The 19,173-nt window shown below is 36.6% G+C and overlaps 3 protein-coding genes across 4 annotated transcripts; all 3 read right to left on the minus strand.

Annotated features, from left to right (window-relative positions):
* Positions 1 to 7,939: 7,939 nt before the first annotated feature.
* On the minus strand, positions 7,940 to 11,318 carry LOC116124018 (mannan endo-1,4-beta-mannosidase 6-like). 2 transcript variants are annotated; one of them, XM_031409734.1, is made up of 7 exons: positions 10,768 to 11,318; positions 10,450 to 10,551; positions 10,060 to 10,339; positions 9,638 to 9,832; positions 9,361 to 9,483; positions 9,010 to 9,221; positions 7,940 to 8,533 (listed from the first exon to the last, which is right to left on the minus strand). In XM_031409734.1, exons 1-7 carry the CDS (start codon positions 10,803 to 10,805, stop codon positions 8,101 to 8,103), a joined length of 1,383 nt encoding a protein of 460 aa, XP_031265594.1. In that variant the 5' UTR covers positions 10,806 to 11,318; the 3' UTR covers positions 7,940 to 8,100. The 2 variants fall into 2 exon arrangements, with proteins under 2 accessions (XP_031265594.1, XP_031265593.1); XM_031409733.1 differs by lacking the exon at positions 10,768 to 11,318 and having other exon boundaries at positions 10,450 to 10,661.
* Positions 11,319 to 11,385: 67 nt separating this feature from the next.
* LOC116124068 (eukaryotic translation initiation factor 2 subunit beta-like) lies at positions 11,386 to 14,240 on the minus strand. Its single transcript, XM_031409775.1, has 9 exons — positions 14,196 to 14,240; positions 13,987 to 14,077; positions 13,841 to 13,899; positions 13,693 to 13,747; positions 13,335 to 13,411; positions 12,982 to 13,127; positions 12,663 to 12,805; positions 12,241 to 12,326; positions 11,386 to 11,805 (listed from the first exon to the last, which is right to left on the minus strand). Exons 1-9 carry the CDS (start codon positions 14,238 to 14,240, stop codon positions 11,728 to 11,730), a joined length of 780 nt encoding a protein of 259 aa, XP_031265635.1. The 3' UTR covers positions 11,386 to 11,727.
* A 1,953-nt stretch (positions 14,241 to 16,193) lies between these two features.
* Positions 16,194 to 19,025, minus strand: LOC116124069 (mannan endo-1,4-beta-mannosidase 6-like). The gene is made up of 9 exons (XM_031409777.1): positions 18,988 to 19,025; positions 18,670 to 18,771; positions 18,281 to 18,560; positions 17,859 to 18,053; positions 17,582 to 17,704; positions 17,433 to 17,470; positions 17,228 to 17,320; positions 16,766 to 16,822; positions 16,194 to 16,341 (listed from the first exon to the last, which is right to left on the minus strand). The coding sequence occupies exons 1-9, from the start codon at positions 19,023 to 19,025 to the stop codon at positions 16,194 to 16,196; spliced, it is 1,074 nt and encodes a 357-aa protein (XP_031265637.1).
* Positions 19,026 to 19,173: the final 148 nt, after the last annotated feature.

Here is a 19,173-nt window from a genome sequence, read left to right on the forward strand (position 1 = left end):
CCTCTAATGTATTTATTCTAGTTCGACATATATCCTTTCTCTTTTGTCTATTTTTACGTACAACACATGTGTCTGATTCTTAAATTTATTATCGAGGTTTTGTACAAGTTCTTCAAGTTATGTCAACAAACTTCCATATTATGTACGTTGATTTTTGTGTGTGGGGGGTGGGGTGGCCGGGGCATCGCCCAATTAGTTTTTGCCCCTATCCTACACCGGTGGATCGAACTCGGGTGGCTAGCCAAAGAAGGTGCTGATCCATATTATGTATCATTTACTTGGTAAAAGTTTGAATTTCCTTGCAGCAACACTCAGTGATGCAAATATGTTTCCCTTCGTTGCCTCTTGCATTTGTGGAAAATGGCAAATGCTATACCATAAATTTGAAGTTGAGGAAGTGAGAAGTAGTTTGTTATATTTTTCATGTCATCAGGCAACTATTGGCCTAAAGCTTTGCTATGAGGGTCTAAAATGACCCTTTAACAAACTTAGCTACTATGGAGGCTGTATTCTACACTTTGATAACATATTAGAAATAACCATAATTGCAACAATAGAAACAGCTGGAATTGTTTCCCCTGCAAGTGCGCAGCTGAGGGGGTAAAAGCGCACACCCTTGTGGCTTTGGTCTCGATAGTTATAGAAAAGAATGATATCTCTTCCAGTCATTTATTCAAAACAAATCGAAGAACATGAACCATACTGTCACACAGTTCCATACGTACCTGTAAAATAAGAGTGCTGCAATTCACACAGCTGAAAAGGTGATCCTGTAAAGCTTCCTTTTGCCATACTTTTCTGTGAGCGCTCAAGAAGGCCTTCATTTTGGACTTCACAAAGCCGAAATGAACTAACCATTCAATACTGGTAAAATGACAGAAATGTTTTAAACTTGAACTTGGAAGAGTTAAGTTTGACAGCAAAGGTATTGTTGTATTATGATGGAATTTGCACAAAGTTGAATTCAAATAATACTGACAACAAAGAACTGTGTAAGTTGAAACTGTCAGGTTATTGGAAAAACCAAAGAGAAGCACAACACTCTCAAGACAATGAGAGAAACCACAGACGGCAGATGGCTATAAATTTTAATGCCAGTGAATTTACAGCCATATCCTACAGATAGATAGTTTTTAATAAATTAAACATGAGCAATTCCACTGTTTTCAAACATTAAGACTTTGTCTTTAAGAAGGCATCCTATTTACATAACAAAATCATAGTCTAAATCACAAAATGGTAATCACTGAGAATGCGAGTCTGCAGCTGTAGGGAACAAGTTGCACAGACTTGTGGTGGTTACTCTTTGAAGATAACAGCAAAAATGGGAAACCGCCTCATACTCCTTCCAATCCAGAGCCTGAGGTAAAGCAAAAATATACTATCACAGATTTAATCATGTGATAAGTACATTGCTATGCACACCCAGTGACAAGAGTGATCCCATAAACAACTTTCTTTTTCCTAATTCTAACCCTTCCTGTAAGCCACCATGGAAGAACAGTAACTTTGTGATGGCAGCATTGGGCATGGTTGGTGACTGGTAACACAAAGGGATTAGCGATTCGTATAATATATATCTGTATATTATGAACCGGTCAACTAGGACTCTTGTGTATCACTCAAGAGCTTTTAGTTGAATCATTGGGTTGCTAATAGGGTTAGCACTGAGAGGATTTATTCGACTGTCAATTCAGATTCAGACCCAGGGGAGTAGGGGATTATGAGGTGCGTCAAATGACTTGAACACCCCCGTCACCAAATAATATATCTTGTAACTATGATTGAATTTGACAAACGCCAAGAAGATTGTCCAAAAGAACGTGTAATCGTCAAGTTAATGGAAAAACCAAGAGAGCCATCCAAGTGGGGGTAAATGGAAACGAAGAGATATTTAGTTGGAACTGCGAGAACAAGGAATGGATGAAGAGAATTTTTATTGATAAACAAGTTTATAATTTGTGGCACAATGCACACCTAAGTCGAAAAGAGAGGCCATGAAGCTTCCTTCTTTCTGGCTATTATAAGCCACCGAGATTGTTAAACACAAAAACCAAAGGGGTAAGTGCCATTCTACGTCTACATATATCAAAACAAAAAACTCATGAAGTCTCTATGAGGATCCTATAAACAGTAGGAACATCTTAGTCACAATTACGATAGTAGGATTGAGTCAGATTGAATGACTGCATGACCACAGAAGCCAGGGAATAAGTTGCATAGCTCTTCTGGTGGTCGTCTTCTGATGACTACGCAAATGCGGGAACCGCCCTCATACCCTTCCAACTCCAGAGCTTGCGGTAAGCAAAAATGTCATACGCTATCATGGATACTATCACAGTTAAATCATGTGATAAGTACATTGCTATTGCACAGCCAGTGACAAGAGTGATCCCATAAACACTTTCTTTTTCCTGGTTCTAACCCTTCCCGTAAGCCAGCCATGGAAGAACAGTAAACTTTGTAATGGCAGCATTGGCCATGGTTGTGACTAGTAACATAAAGGGAATTAGTGATCTGGTATATTATATATCTTGTAACTAGTGACTGAATTGACAACGCCAAGGAAGATTGTCCAAAAGGAACGTTGTAATTGTCAAGTTAATTGGAAAAACCAAAGAGAGCCACTCAAGTGGGTAACTGGCAACGAAGAGATATTATAGAAAGTGGGGTGTTCAAAAGCGGTTAACCGAACCGGTAACCGCTTTTTTGAACCGAACCGATTTTTCGGTTCGGAAAAATTCCTGAACCAAAAACGAAAGGTTAGAGGGAAATTCGGTTTTTTTGAATTTTCGAACCGTAACCGAACCGTTTTTTTCGGTTAACCGGTTTTCGTTCGGTTATCGGTTCGGTTCGGTTTTGCATTTTTTGAACACCTCTAATAGAAGCAGATGAAAAACGTGTATTAGAATTGTGGGAGGGATTTTATACTATGCCAGAATTTGAAAAACAATTGAAAAGATTCTGAGTATGTCCTAAAGATTATTTTGAGAGAGAAGAGACAATTGAAATGATCGGAGTAATCCGAGAGATATATGTGAGAAATCAATTAATTATAATTAATTGTATTGAGTTAGAAATGAGAATGATCCATGTCCAAATGATATGTGTTAATGTCTATATTTTCTCAGTGATTAGGAACCTAAACTAGCCCAACCATTTAATCATGACCGCCGCCTTTACCAGGTAGGGTTACATAATTTTCAGTTCATTCAAAAGCTAGACATTAAGACATCAATCTGTGAATAATTGAAGGCTAGAAGTTAGGGCTTTTGAAGGGAATGACCGGTGTAAAGGTGAAAAGTAACCCGCCCGGCCCGGCCCGCGGCGGGTTACATGTTTTGGCGGGCTGGGCTCAACCGCCCGCAACAAAGGCGGGCCGGGTTAGGCCGCCCAATTAAGGAAAGTTGCCTGGCCCAGCCCGGCCCGCCAGCCCTAACCGCCGGGTTAGGCACGGTCCGGGGGTTAGCCGATTTTTTTTTTTTTTTGTGTTTTTTTTTTGTTTTTGTTTTAATTCATCTTTTCAAATAAAATTATAAAATAATTGTTTTTAGTTAACTTTCAAATATCAATAATTCAATTCAATTCAAATTTTTTTTTGTTAACATTTCAAATATTAATTCAATTTAATAAATAAAATTGTAATATAAGAAAAATTAGAACTTATTCATTTATCAAAAATAAAATAAGAAATTACAAACATTATTGCCTGTTAAAAACCTCACCAAGAAAAACCAATGGGAGAAAAACTTGTTAAAGAAAAAAGAGTGCAATAATTGACAATTAATTTACAATACATTTTAAAAACAACTAAATTGGGGGTGGTTCACTAGGAACTCCCTCATCTGTATCATCTATATTACAAAATTGAAATGTTTCTAATAAAGCATTGTCGATAACCTCGTATTGATCTTGATGGCGCGATCGTTCCAATCTCGAAGACATGTGAGGACTTCAATCATTTTTGGAGCAAGTTTAGTCCTCCTTTCATTTAAAAATCCTTCCACTTGCACTAAATGTTTGTTGGATAAGACGGTTGAGACAGGAACAGCGAAAACATCCAAGGCAAGTCTTGATAATACCGGAAAAATACATTTTCTGGCTCTCCAATAACTCTAAGAGATCAAGTGACCGTTGAAAACATTTCGGGGGTTGCCAAAATGTTGAAGTTCATTACTCGCGACTCCATGGAGGACAGCATATTAGTTGTTGTGTTGTTGGTGGTGTTGCGTCTGAAGAGGAGGCTGTGCTTCGGACTCGGTTCTGCGCTATTCAGTGCATTCCAAGAGAATAGTCTTCTTTGTTTCTTCTGCTACAGCTTCTCTGATATTTCGCCTCTTTGCGACTGCGGGTTCCCATACCTGTTTTCATATTGGAAATATACTTCGAAAGACTATTTTTTACCTCTCTATTTGATTGATATATGATTGTTTGTAAATTTTCACTTAAATGTCAAGACCATTTCTAAAAACGTGCTAATTTATTCTAGGATCAAATATGCACCAAACAATAAAGAAAGGAACGGGTCTCCAATATTTCAAAAAAAAATTTTCCATTGCTTTTATGGTGCATGAAAATTTCATCATCTTTGTTTTTTTGTAAATAACTCGGAAATTTTTATAATTGCATGTATTACCAATGGACTAGTAGGGTAAAACACCAGAAAGTTGTAAAGTGGCTGGTAAAAACATTTGAGAAAAGAATGAAATACTTTAGCTATCTAATCATTTTCTACCAAAAGATGGGACCTCTATTATTTGCTACAAAATAAATATTATATAGCATAAGGTAAACCTGAATCAAGCATTAAATAAGTACTATTCCATCACAGGCATATCTAATGCAAAGTTCTAGGAGCATATGTTGATTTTATAAAGCTTCTTGAATTCAGCATTTCTTTTATTACTACTAGTAATCCAAGCTAAAGATCCCTTTCTATAATATTTTTTTAATTGTTTTCTACCACTTTTCACAATTAAATAATAACTGACATGCACAACGTTGGTGAAAAAAACTTCAAATTATTATATAAAGATAATTATTTTGAAAAAATTCTATAGCTTTACTATTAGAACTTGCATTTCTAAAGTAAAACTTATCACTTTATCAAAATATCATAATCTTCTAAAACTTCAATAATTTTATTATAGATTTCTAAACCACTATGATCCACATCCATTAATCTAAATCCTAATAAAGTTATTTAATTTAAATTCATTATCAAATAATGACTAGTCACAAAATAATCTTGTTTAGCTCTACCACTCCAAATATCAGCGTTAAAGCCACACTAATATGACAAGTATGAAATTTATTTTTTAATTCTAATTTCATTTTTTTAAACAATTTTATTAAATCATTTCTAGTTGCAGTTAGAATAACTTTTAAATCCTGGAAAAAATGAATTTTGAACAAATCTTTCAAAATATTTATCTTCTGCCATATTAATAGGTTGATCAGATGCAGCAATATATAAAGCTAACTGTTCCCTATATACATCAGAATTATAACGCCCAAGTACTACCCATATTAGTTATTGAGTTTGATTGCTTTCTCTATTTCCATGGTGATAATATGTTTATTAGCATGCCTTTTTAAGTACTAGTACATACCTGAATCAGCTTTATAAACATTTGACAAATTTGCATCTTGTTTCTTGACTGAACGCCATTTTCTGTCTCGAAACTGGTCGAAATGCGCCCAAACGTCTGATGTGTGTGTTTTCGCTTTCGACGGCAGTTGATGATACGCCTCAGCTTGAGATGAAGTTGGACAGGACGACGATTACGAGGACGACTCTTAGAACCACCGGCGCTGTTGGAATCGACGGCATATTTTGAGGTGTATCGGTTCGAGACTGGGATTGGGACAGCGGGACTATTGAATCTCCTGCATTCATAGTAAAATCAGCGGGACAGGACTAGGATAATAGTTTTCTTCCTCATTGAAATTGATGGGAGAGAAATATCTATCCATTGTAGACTTGTAGTTGAAAAAAAAATGATGTAGAAGAAATAAAAATTAAAGAAAGAGATTTGGAATAGAAATTGGAATATGAATTGAAAATTGCAAAACCTATATAAAAATTAAAATAAGAGCAAATTGATAACAAAAATATTAAGAGAATAAATGAATAATTGAGACTGAGAGTTGAGAGAATAGAGAATATGAGAAAATGAGAGAATTTGAGTTGTGAGAAATATGAGAGTTTAGGTCCAATTATAGAAAAAAATAGGGAAAGAAAATGACGAAAAAGACCCCTCAACGGCTATAAAAGGCTAGATTTCAAGGGTAAAAGTGTAATTGAAAAAAATAAAAAATATTAAACAAATTTTTTTTTTTTTTTGGGCCAACCCGCCAGCAACGCCGGGTTGCGGGCTCTTCCAAAGAGGCCAATTAGCAACCGGCGGGCCGCCGGGTTACCATTGTGTAACCCGGCCCCCGGGGTGGCTGGCGGGTTGGGCTCAACCGGCCCGCCATGAAGGCGGGCCGGTTTGATCTTTTTTACGGGCGGGTTAGGGTTAGCGTCTAACCCGGCCCATAATTTCACCTCTAGACGGTGAGTGAATGGTGACAACGGTGTCAATTTCTGGTGATTAATCAATTGGAAATCGCAAAATAGCGTTGCCAGAAATCGCAAACAAAAGCTCGCTGTCTCAGGTGACTGGGGAGGCGAACAGGGGAAAGGGTGAGATGATTTTGGTCAAGAGGCTGAGGGGAGTGTTTTTCATAGTGATAGAGTGTTGTCGTCGTCAGAACAAGACTCTATTTAACGATGCCGACGGTGGTGTTTGAGGTGTTTTTTGTAAGATTTCAAACATGTGAGGAGTCAGTAATTTTTAGGGGTGATTTTTTTAGATTTCAAACCTTTAGACAAGGTTTGTGACACGTCGTCAAACCGGTTAAACTACTCGACCCATGACCGGTGGGCCTGGCGGGGTATTGCACGAGTCGGTTTCAATCACTGTTTCTTCCCATATTCGCATGGCAAAACATGGACAAGAACTTACTCAATTCCAAGTTTCCCTTAAGAACTGTGCGGCCTCAGCGTAATATTAGTTCGAAGTCAGCTTTAACCTTCCAAATCAAAAGTTGGAACTGCGTAGAACAAGGAATTGTGATGAAAGAATTTTTTATTGATAAACAAGTTCTGGTACAATAATTTGTGGCACAATGCACACCTATGACGAGAGAGAACCCAAGATTGTTAAACCAAAACCAAAGTGGGTTAGAGGCCCATTTCTACAGTCTACATGATCAAAACAAAAAACTCATGAGCTCTATGGAGGCATCCTATATACAGTAAGGAACATCTTAGTCGCAATTACGACAGTAGCGATTGAATCAGGATTGTAATGACTGCAATGCAAGTCCACAGAAGCCGGGAATAAGTTATAGCTCTTCGGTGGTCGTCTTCTGATGTGTACTGCAAATGCTGGGAAACCGCCGTCATACAGTCCCGAGTTTTTCTAATTCTAAGCCAGCAAGTTTCCGAATCCCTCATCAGAAATCAGAAGCGTATGGGAAAGTTTGGGTCATAAGGGAGAGTCTCTCCACCAACGGGTTTGAGCCTTTAGGTGTGAAACTCTTATCTCGTATCTAGTATTAGAGCAAACTCGATCCCTTTTCAGGTGCTGTCAAAGGCGCCCCAAGCAGTAGGGACATCATCCACGTGTAATAGTAGATCCACTCCAGAGTGAGATGGATAGGTAGGCAGGAGACCCCACCTGTGACTAGGGCGTCACAAGATTAGGTGGGGGAGAATGTCTTTCGTTTTCCCGCCAAGAGGCATATTCCTATCTTGTTGACACTTATATTCCTGTTATTAAAGATTATAAAGCTTTTGCATAACTACCAAGTATTGATAGGATTGAGAAAAACCCAAACACCCTAATAATTATGGTATATAGAATTCAATCTATAAGTATGCTATAGACAACAGCACTGGGCACTCTTATTTTTCCTCCCTCATGGCTCAATTGCTTTGTTTTAAATATCCATTTAGTATTCATATTTCTGCAGCAGCAAACAGGTACATATTTTTATGATGACTACATATTTGCTTTTTTCTTCATATTAGAGATTTTTCCATATACTATTTTACAGATCATCATGGTAAAGGAAAGCCTCTAGAGAATTTCTCTTCTTACAACCCCAACGGCATTTCCAAGAACACAAGTGGTTGAAGATGGCAACTCTTGTTGAATGAAGAGATATAATGTTTGACGTCGAAGGAGATTTTGAAAGAACAATTGCATACCCATCATCCATGTAGTCAGTACCATCAGGGAACAGCTGCCACAAAAGACTCCCAGCCCCACTGCCTCCGTTCTTTGTTGAGTTTAAGAGAGTCTTGTACACTGTAGTAATAAGCGTGTCTCGGTATGATGAGTTGTAGCCGGGATCTTTTGTAGATACACCAAACTCAGCAAACACAACAGGCATTCCCAGATATTTCTCAGCATCCTCTATGTGGGCTTCCATCCATGATTTGGTGAATTGGATATGAGCATCAGATATTGTTGGGGAAATCCTTCATCAGCAAATTCAGTTGAGTTAACAGAAGTTGTGATTATAGAGCGTGCGGGCACAGCCCAAACTTTTTTTTACACGGCACGAAAATTTCGTGCCATGACCTGTGGGCCATGCCGTGGGCTTAGGATTTGACACCTGGGTTGGCACTGCACGGCCCATGAATTTAAAAAAAATAAAAAATTTTAAATTTTTTGAGAAAAGCCTATGCGGCATGTGGGTCGGCCCACAAAGGCACAGCAAGGCCCATCGGGCCATGGGCTGTGCCATGGGCCTTGAGTTTTGGTTGTCTGGCATGACATAGTGGGCCGTGAAAATTTTGGCCCGGCACAGCCCACCGCCGCCTCTAGTTATGATAGTGATAGTGCACACAAGGACTCAATTCTGTATTATAATATACTATTGCCTCGGAAGCATTAAAATTGGCAATAGTTCCTGAACATGTGGTAAAAAAGGCTCATTGCATCAAGTACTTACCAAGAGTCTGCATATATGTGTACAGAAGCAAAGTCAACACCAAGAACTTGATGGTTCCTTATGAAGTCAGTTCCAACTTGTGTAGCATATGAATTTGGATTAAACTGAGCCCTATCAGGGGTCGAGGGACCATAAAATCCTTCCAATCCAATCTCCACCAGGTGCTTCGCATCCAGGCTCTTCACATAGACTGCCATTTCTTGTATCCAAGACTAGAGGAGAAAAATTCACTTGATTCAGGATACAATGACATTTGACAAATTCATATACCAAAAACTACAAGAATATGATAGGTATATATACTTCAACATGAAAGCTAACACACTATCAAACAGTGGAAGAAAAACAAACCTGCAGTGTGTTACCAGAAGCGTCTGAGGTGCATCGAGGCTCATTCATCAATTCCCAAGCAAAAATGGTGGGGTCATTCTTATAAGTTATGTTTGTGAAAGTATTGACTCTATTGAGCACAGCCTAAATTGCCACCAATGTCACAGAGATAAACAGAGTTAGGGCCACTGATCGATATATACAAACATTGAGTTTGGACGTGGAACATTAGTCATATATATAAGGTCTTGACAATTCCATGGAAATATCAAATTGAGAAGACACTAAAGATAATCACCTTAACATGGGCCTTATAGTAGCTTCTGAGAGTGGGATGAGAGAAGAATTCATCATCTGAAGTCAAATTAAGGCCAGCAGCTTTTCCCCATTTAACATATTGTGATTTGCCACCATATGCCTCCCAGTTGTTGGTTAATGTTAATATGAGCCTGATCTTGTACTTCTTTGCTTCACTTACAACAAAATCTAGGGCCTACAATTTGAAAAAGGGAAGTCTGATATATAATCATTGAAGAACATTGGCAATGCCTTTTCACAGAAATGGAGTAGTTTCAATGAACTTTAACATATGGATCCTTTATTAACTTGAAGTAAAAGGGCTTAAAAGAATCCAAAACCCAAAAAAGTGACTTGTTCTACTGTGAAGTTTAGCACAATTTAGTATAAGTCACAAGCATGAAAACTGAGAAACAAGAGTACCTGGAAAACTTCCTCATCATAAACTGATGGAGATTTCTGAAGAGCTCGCCACTGGCCATCGTTAAAAGCCCAAGTCCTACAAACTGTTAGACCCACAGAAGAAGCTTGTTGGAACACTTCACTGACCTTTCCCCTGGTAGATTGATCAGCAGCGAATACCATCAGCCAGTAAGTATTGAACCCATTAACATAGAAGGGTTGGCCATTAACCACAAACTGGTTCCCTTTCTTCTCCACCATTGGCCAATCATCATCGTCCTTAACTTGCAAACCATAAATCCTAAAAAAAAAAAAAAAAAATATAGATTAATTATACACCCGCATCTAAGCAGCTACTCAAAATAATAAACAAAAAAAAGAAAAAGAATGTTCCCAAATGGGTATAGTTACCTAGAACTTGTGCTACCACATGATAAATCATTCTCTGCTCCCTTCACCATTGACTCAAATTGCTCATTCTCAACACCAAAGACATTCCAACTTGAGTTGTCACTGAAAATCAAAAAAACGACCAGTGAAAAAATGAACCTGGACCCAAATTTTATGTTGTGATAATCCATGGTATCAAGTCACTAAGCAACATTTCCCATCTTCATTGGACCACATATCTATATATATATATATATCGATTTATCAAAGGTTTCTGAAGTTAAAGTAACGCAATTGTAAGAAGCAAGAAGAGTGTTAAAGAGAAGATCACTTCTCTACCTTTGAAGCAAAGAAACTTTTATTCTGTTCTCATCCATTGTCTCGTCTTTTCTGACTTTCTCTTGCAGATACAGAAAAGTCTATAGAGTTACAAGAAAGGTAGGTGAGTTCTGTACTTGGATATGTATGTAAAGATGCTGAATGTCACTCCCACGGTAAGCTAAAGTGGGTCTTGTTTTTAAACTCCCACGATTATATGGGACCCAAATAAAATTCTAGTTCAGATGTCGCAAGTCACAGAGTCAGCCTCTCTAGTCTCTAGCTCGTCTCTTTTTGCAGCTTCAGGCTACATAGTTCTTCCTTCTATATACAGTTTCCCTGTCTCTGCTAAAAACCCATTTGTAAAGTTGAGTTCTTTGCGAAGGGAGATTTAAGGAAGACGCCGAAGAGTTCCACAAGTTCAAAACCCAAAAAAGCTGGTTTTTGTCGGTTCCATTCTGTCCAGGTATGACACGTCGTTTTCTTTGATAATTTCGTAATTTGTTGGATTTGTATATAATCAATCATCTATAAATATTGCATTCAAAAATTAATTTTGAAAATTCTCTACATTACATATTTTCCTCAAAAGTATTTTGTATTTCTTAATTTCACCAAAAAAGAATTATTACAGTATATATATTGGTCCCTGGATCTCTTAATCTCAAATACTATGCCATAGACAGAATGCATGTCCATGAACTCATAAACAGAGAGAACTAGATACATTACTGAAACTTCCTAGGAAAATTCACTGCTCCCTTTCCAAAGAAAAGTTCCCAGAACCTCATCCACCAGTTTAATCACTACACAAAACCTCGCTAGATTCATAAAGTTTAAGACAAATTCTAACTTAGCGGATAAAATCAACAAGAAGGGAGAGTCAAGGTCAAAATGAGTATTTTCATGGAACATAAGTATACAGAATTTCAACTTCATAAGTTACAAAAGGCTCATGAGAACAAGAGCAGTGAAAATTGTTCATGTCCCTGCATTTCGACGTCCAACCCTTGCAACAAATCCAGTCTTTATGGGAGCTACAGACCGGACAGAACCACACTACAAAAAGATAATAATTATAAAAGGCATCATTACATCGGAAAAAAAAAACAGACTACTCTATTCAGCAAACAGTATTATTGCACAACTCATGTAGACATCACCTATTTCGTAGAATTCATGTTCCATCTTCACACTTTTTGGCAGTTGAAATTTTATACCGATAAGCATTTTGAATTATAGATAATATATTATAGGAAAACAGGGAAAAAGGGCCTAGCAGTTCCACCTACAATTTGTTCTCCTGATAAAATACCCCTACAATTGATTATGAATTCAAGAGTTGAAACACAGATTAATTGTTATTGGTTTCATTGCCAAACTAGATCACATGTTCATGCATGAAACTAATTATTGGTTCAAATATCATACATTTGTGCACCATAACTTAACTATACATGTCAGATTACATAAGATACAGACTATTGTACAGACCTGCTCACAACCGAGAAAGAAACGACGATTCTCCTTTGTCAGAATTGTATCTGGACTTCTGCAGTCATTACATATTACATATTCATCTGTAACCACAAACTAAAATTCAGGTTAATACTTAAAACAGAAAAAGCATTAACAGAAAGAGATGACATTGCTGAAAATTTTAACCTATAAATTCATCCTTATAACAACATTTTTCGAGGAAAGATAAAATACAGCTACCATGAATGATATAATTTGCAGACTACATACATTACCACACACACTCCTATTCCTTACTATCTATGGAGTGGAAAAGAAGTATGAACAATTGGCCAAAAAATGCAAAGACACTGCCACTCACATGAAAACAGTTTAGTCAGATATGTAAAATAGAGGTAAGATTACAAAACATCAGAGTTAAATGATTGTAAACTTACTTATGTATCTATGCAGAATCCCTTCAAAGTTTTTAGGAGGAAATCTGCCCTTCACTACCAATCGCTGCTGCCCATCAAGAGATCCGCTTGTCCCCATTTCAGCCAGCAAGAAGGTCATGACATCCTCTGCCTGCCTATGCATCCTGAAACAAGAGAAATAATTTCAAGAATAGAGATAAGTAACAAACTATTATCAGAGATCACAGTGAATTATAAATCATATATTTAAAAGGTGATGCTTAAACTCTTAAAATACAGAAAAATAAGATAAACTATGAAAGCAAATAATGAAAACTAAAAACCAAATCATTAATCATACGTTTTACAAAGATCCATAAAATTAACAAAAACAGTCTTCTTTGTGCCTTCTAGAAGAATTTGTGGAGGTCTCATAACAGTCCTGCGCCTATCTCCCGCAAGCTCGGGATTGTTCTCACGGAGCATATTGAACATTCTACTTAGAAGCTGCACACTCACAAGAAGCACATCCACTGTTATACATTACCACAGTTCAAAACTAGTAAACAGATGACAAACGAGGCATGAGAAATCATGATAGGAGCCCACATCCAAACACCCAAATCAAACTTTACTCTCTCTATAAAAAATGCAACAGTTCTATGCATGTCAATTGCGAGTCAATATTAAAATTTCATGAGTATGAAACCATACCTCTTCATATCTATAATCTCTATCAGTTCCTTCCCAAGGATTTTGAGACAGGGCAACCTCTTCCCCTCCTTCCTCACCTATATAATTTGGAAATGATGAATATATTGTTTGTAATTAACCGAGTTCTTCCGGAGAACATCTGCATTTTTGTAAAGTCCAATTTAAACTACTAACGGAAGGAGTTGGTAAAAAGATAAATTTTTGTGTACCCTTATCAAGTCCTCATAAAAGGAGTTGAGCAAAAATTGTCTTTTAGTGAACTCTTTGAGCTAGGAGTTTTATTATAAGAGAATGACTACATCTGCATTCATTCTTTCAGCAGAATCAAATAATTTCAAAAGGAGACCAGAAGCATTACCATCAGAATCCGATTCTGGACCGACATTTTCGTCATTGAAGAAATTAAGTTTCACCTACAGAAAAATGAAACCAGCATACACATAGTATGCATTAATATGTTGCAAATTTTTGTAGTAACGAAGAGAGTCACAAACTTACTCTCTTACAGGTCTCTTCTTCTTCTTCTTCTTTAGGCCAAAAGTGGAACTTTCTGCTCCATCATTAACTGCAATGATAAACCAATTATCTATATAAACATAAATACAAATGCCAAAAGATGGAAAACTAGTATTTTGTTTGAAAGTACACATACTTGTAAAGTTCTCTGTTTGGTCAGCCAAATTATCCACAAACTCGTCAGCTTTATCCTCAGGCTGCACCTTCTTCTTCTTCTTCTTATTCTTTTAAGTAAGATAGAATGAAGCAATCTACATAGACATAGACAAAATTAACATTAAACAATGAAAATAAACTTAGCTAAAGCCTAATGAGAATGTTTAACACTAAAGACAGGAACTTTACCTCTGATTTATCTTCCTTTACTTCCAAAGGCGTTTCTTCGGACATTTTACGTTGACCCAGAAACTCTTTCTTAAAGAATATAACAGAGACGATGAGTTCCGGTTGGGAATTGCAGGGAAGACGACAGAATACAAATGTACCAACAATTAACTCTGACTTGGTGCTTCAGCAGCAAGTGCAGTGTACTCGAAACGGCGCCGTTCATAATCTCCCTCTTTGGGGCTAGGCCCATGGCCCGTGGTTGTATACTGGGCTCATATTGTAAAGATTGATTGGGCCTTTTTTTCCATTTTAATTAGTATTTTAAAAATAGAAAATTCTAAAATTGTATATGCTTTCTAAAAACAATCTCTCTAAATATTTATATCATAATGAAAAAAAAAAAATCTTTATTTTTAAGGACATGTATTATGGGAATAATAAGGTTGGTCATATTTTTTATGGAACCGATCAATATATATTATACAAGAAAAAAATATAACCTGAATAAAAAAAAAAATTCCTGATTACGCCTCTCATTATAAACAATATTTATATATTTTTTTTTTTTGTGATTGGGGTGTCTAAACCATCTTATACGCATCTCAACTCATCCCTCAGACCTTATAGTTAATGACCAGATAAACCCTCCAATAACCACCCTTATTAGCAATCGAGAAAATCAAACCCAAAACCTCTTGAGTAATACACTTAATAGTTTTTATTGTCTTACCCAACCACTTAGGGGTGGTTGCTAATTCGTTAATGAAACCTACCACCCAACATGGATACAGAGAATGTAATGTTTGAAATGTCCTTAGCAATGAATATATAAAAGTAAAAGGCTCATTACATAAACCGATTAATCCTAATAACGTATAACCAGGATCAAATTGTTAGTTTTTGAAATTAAGGAGAAGATATTGTTATTAGCCCATACATAGGATCTGATTAGTAAATGACATAATTACCCTTCACTTATTATTTGAACCGTTTAAATTTAAATTTTGTCTGACTCATCTACTGTACTAATCTTCACCCATAACAGAGGGTAGAAACGTGAATACAGTTCATGTATCAGAGTGGAAACTTCATAAAAGACGTGAAGCTGGCACAGCCCGTATTTCACGTCTGATTGAAGCCATGGGGGCCCCTCCAAGGACGGAAATGGGGTCCACCAGTTCCTCAAAGGTCCATTCTACCCATAATAATAATAATAATATAATCAATCATAAAACCAGTTTAGGAAACCGCGTAACGCGCCTGTTTCTGTTTGTGCTGTGACTGTGATGACCAACCTGTCATCCAACCATCATCCATTACCTTTCGACAAAAACACGATTATATGGGACCCAAATAAAATTCTAGTTCAGATGTCGCAAGTCACAGAGTCAGCCTCTCTAGTCTCTAGCTCGTCTCTTTGAGCAGCTTCAGGCTACATAGTACTTCCTTCTATATACAGTTTTCCTGTCTCTGCTAAAAACCCATTTGTAAAGTTAAGTTCTTGCGAAGAGAGATTTAAGGAAGACGCCGAAGAGTGTCCACAAGTTCAAAACCCAAAAAAGCTGGTTTTTTGTCGGTTCCATTCTGTCCAGGTAGACAGTCGTTTTCTTTGATAATTTCGTAATTTGTTGGATTGTATAATCAATCATCTATAAATATTGCATTCAAAAATAATTTTGAAATTTCTCTACATCACATATTTTCCTCAAAGTATTTTGTATTTTCTTAATTTCACCAAAAAAGAATTATTCAGTATATATATGGTCCTGGATCTCTTAATCTCAAATACTATGCCATAGACAGAATGCATGTCCATGAACTCATAAACAGAGAGAACTAGATACATTACTGAAACTTCCTAGGAAAATTCACTGCCTTTCCAAAGAAAAGTTCCCAGAACCTCATCCACCAGTTTAATCATACACAAAACCTCGCTAGATTCATAAAGTGTAAGACAAATTCTAACTTAGCGGATAAAATCAACAAGAAGGGAGAGTCAAGGGCAAAATGAGTATTTCATGGACAATAAGTATACAGAATTTCACACTTAAAGTTACAAAAGGTCATGAGAACAAGAGCAGTGAAAATTGTCATGTCCCGATTTCGACGTCCAACCCTTGCAACAAATCCAGTCTTTATGGGACTACAGACCGGACAGACCACACTACAAAAAGATAATAATTATAAAAGGCATCATACACGGAAAAAAAAAACAGACTACTCTATTCAGCAAACAGTATTTATGCACAACTCATGTAGACATCACTATTTCGTAGAATTCATGTTCCATCTTCACACTTTTTGGCAGTTGAAATTTATACCGATAAGCAATTTGAATTTAGATAATATATTATAGGAAAACAGGGAAAAGGGCCTAGCAGTTCCACCTACAATTGTTCTCCTGATAAATACCCCTACAATTGATTATGAATTCAAGAGTTGAAACACAGATTAATTGTTATTGGTTTCATTGCCAAACTAGATCACATGTTCATGCATGAAACTAATATTGGTTCAAATATCACATTTGTGCACCATAACTTAACTATACATGTCAGATTACATAAGATACAGACTATTGTACAGACCTGCTCACAACCGAGAAAGAAACGACGATTCCTTTGTCACGAATTGTATCTGGACTTCTGCAGTCATTACATATACATATTCATCTGTAACACAAACTAAACATTCAGGTTAATACTTAAAACAGAAAAAGCATTAACAGAAAGAGATGACATGCTGAAAATTTTAACCTATAAATTCATCTTATAAAAAACATTTTGAGGAAAGATAAAATACAGCTACCATGAATGATATAATTTGCAGACTACATACATTACCACACACACTCCTATTCCTTACTATCTATGGAGTGGAAAAGAAGTATGAACAATTGGCCAAAAAAATGCAAAGACACTGCCACTCACATGAAAACAGTTTAGTCAGATATGTAAATGAGGTAAGATTACAAAACATCAGAGTTAAATGATTGTAAACTTACTTATGTATCTATGCAGAATCCTTCAAAGTTTTAGGAGGAAATCTACCCTTCACTAACAAGCGCTGCGCCATCAAGAGATCCGCTTGTCCCCATTTCAGCCCGCAAGAAGGTCATGACATCCTCTGCCTGCCTATGCATCCTGAAACAAGAGAAATAATTTCAAGAATAGAGATAAGTAACAAACTATTATCAGAGATCACAGTGAATTATAAATCATATATTAAAAGGTGATGCTTAAACTCTTAAAATACAGAAAAATAAGATAAACTATGAAAGCAAATAATGAAAACTAAAAACCAATCATTAATCATACGTTTTACAAAGATCCATAAAATTAACAAAACAGTCTTCTTTGTGAATGAAAGCTAACACACTATCAAACAGTGGAAGAAAAACAAACCTGCAGTGTGTTACCAGAAGCGTCTGAGGTGCATCGAGGCTCATTCATCAATTCCCAAGCAAAAATGGTGGGGTCATTCTTATAAGTTATGTTTGTGAAAGTATTGACTCTATTGAGCACAGCCTAAATTGCCACCAATGTCACAGAGATAAACAGAGTTAGGGCCACTGATCGATATATACAAATATTGAGTTTGGACGTGGAACATTAGTCATATATATAAGGTCTTGACAATTCCATGGAAATATCAAATTGAGAAGACACTAAAGATAATCACCTTAACATGGGCCTTATAGTAGCTTCTGAGAGTGGGATGAGAGAAGAATTCATCATCTGAAGTCAAATTAAGGCCAGCAGCTTTTCCCCATTTAACATATTGTGATTTGCCACCATATGCCTCCCAGTTGTTGGTTAATGTTAATATGAGCCTGATCTTGTACTTCTTTGCTTCACTTACAACAAAATCTAGGGCCTACAATTTGAAAAAGGGAAGTCTGATATATAATCATTGAAGAACATTGGCAATGCCTTTTCACAGAAATGGAGTAGTTTCAATGAACTTTAACATATGGATCCTTTATTAACTTGAAGTAAAAGGGCTTAAAAGAATCCAAAACCCAAAAAAGTGACTTGTTCTACTGTGAAGTTTAGCACAATTTAGTATAAGTCACAAGCATGAAAACTGAGAAACAAGAGTACCTGGAAAACTTCCTCATCATAAACTGATGGAGATTTCTGAAGAGCTCGCCACTGGCCATCGTTAAAAGCCCAAGTCCTACAAACTGTTAGACCCACAGAAGAAGCTTGTTGGAACACTTCACTGACCTTTCCCCTGGTAGATTGATCGGCAGCGAATACCATCAGCCAGTAAGTATTGAACCCATTAACATAAAAGGGTTGGCTATTAACCACAAACTGGTTCCCTTTCTTCTCCACCATTGGCCAATCATCATCGTCCTTAACTTGCAAACCATAAATCCTGAAAAAAAAAAAAAAAATATAGATTAATTATACACCCGCATCTAAGCAGCTACTCAAAATAATAAACAAAAAAAAGAAAAAGAATGTTCCCAAATGGGTTTAGTTACCCAGAACTTGTGCTACCACATGATAAATCATTCTCTGCTCCCTCCACCATTGACTCAAATTGCTCATTCTCAACACCAAAGACATTCCAACTTGAGTCGTCACTGAAAATCATAAAAATGACTAGTGAAAAAATGAACCTGGACCCAAATTTTATGTTGTGATAATCCATGGTATCAAGTCACTAAGCAACATTTCCCATCTTCATTGGACCACATATCTATATATATATATATATCGATTAATCAAAGGTTTCTGAAGTTAAAGTAACGCAATTGTAAGAAGCAAGAAGAGTGTTAAAGAGAAGATCACTTCTCTACCTTTGAAGCAAAGAAACTTTTATTCTGTTCTCATCCATTGTCTCGTCTTTTCTGACTTTCTCTTGCAGATACAGAAAAGTCTATAGAGTTACAAGAAAGGTAGGTGAGTTCTGTACTTGGATATGTATGTAAAGATGCTGAATGTCACTCCCACGGTAAGCTAAAGTGGGTCTTGTTTTTAAACTC

The sequence above is a fragment of the Pistacia vera genome, unplaced genomic scaffold, assembly GCF_008641045.1.
Source record: "Pistacia vera cultivar Batoury unplaced genomic scaffold, PisVer_v2 Contig147, whole genome shotgun sequence".
In the NCBI taxonomy this organism is placed as follows: Eukaryota; Viridiplantae; Streptophyta; class Magnoliopsida; order Sapindales; family Anacardiaceae; genus Pistacia; species Pistacia vera.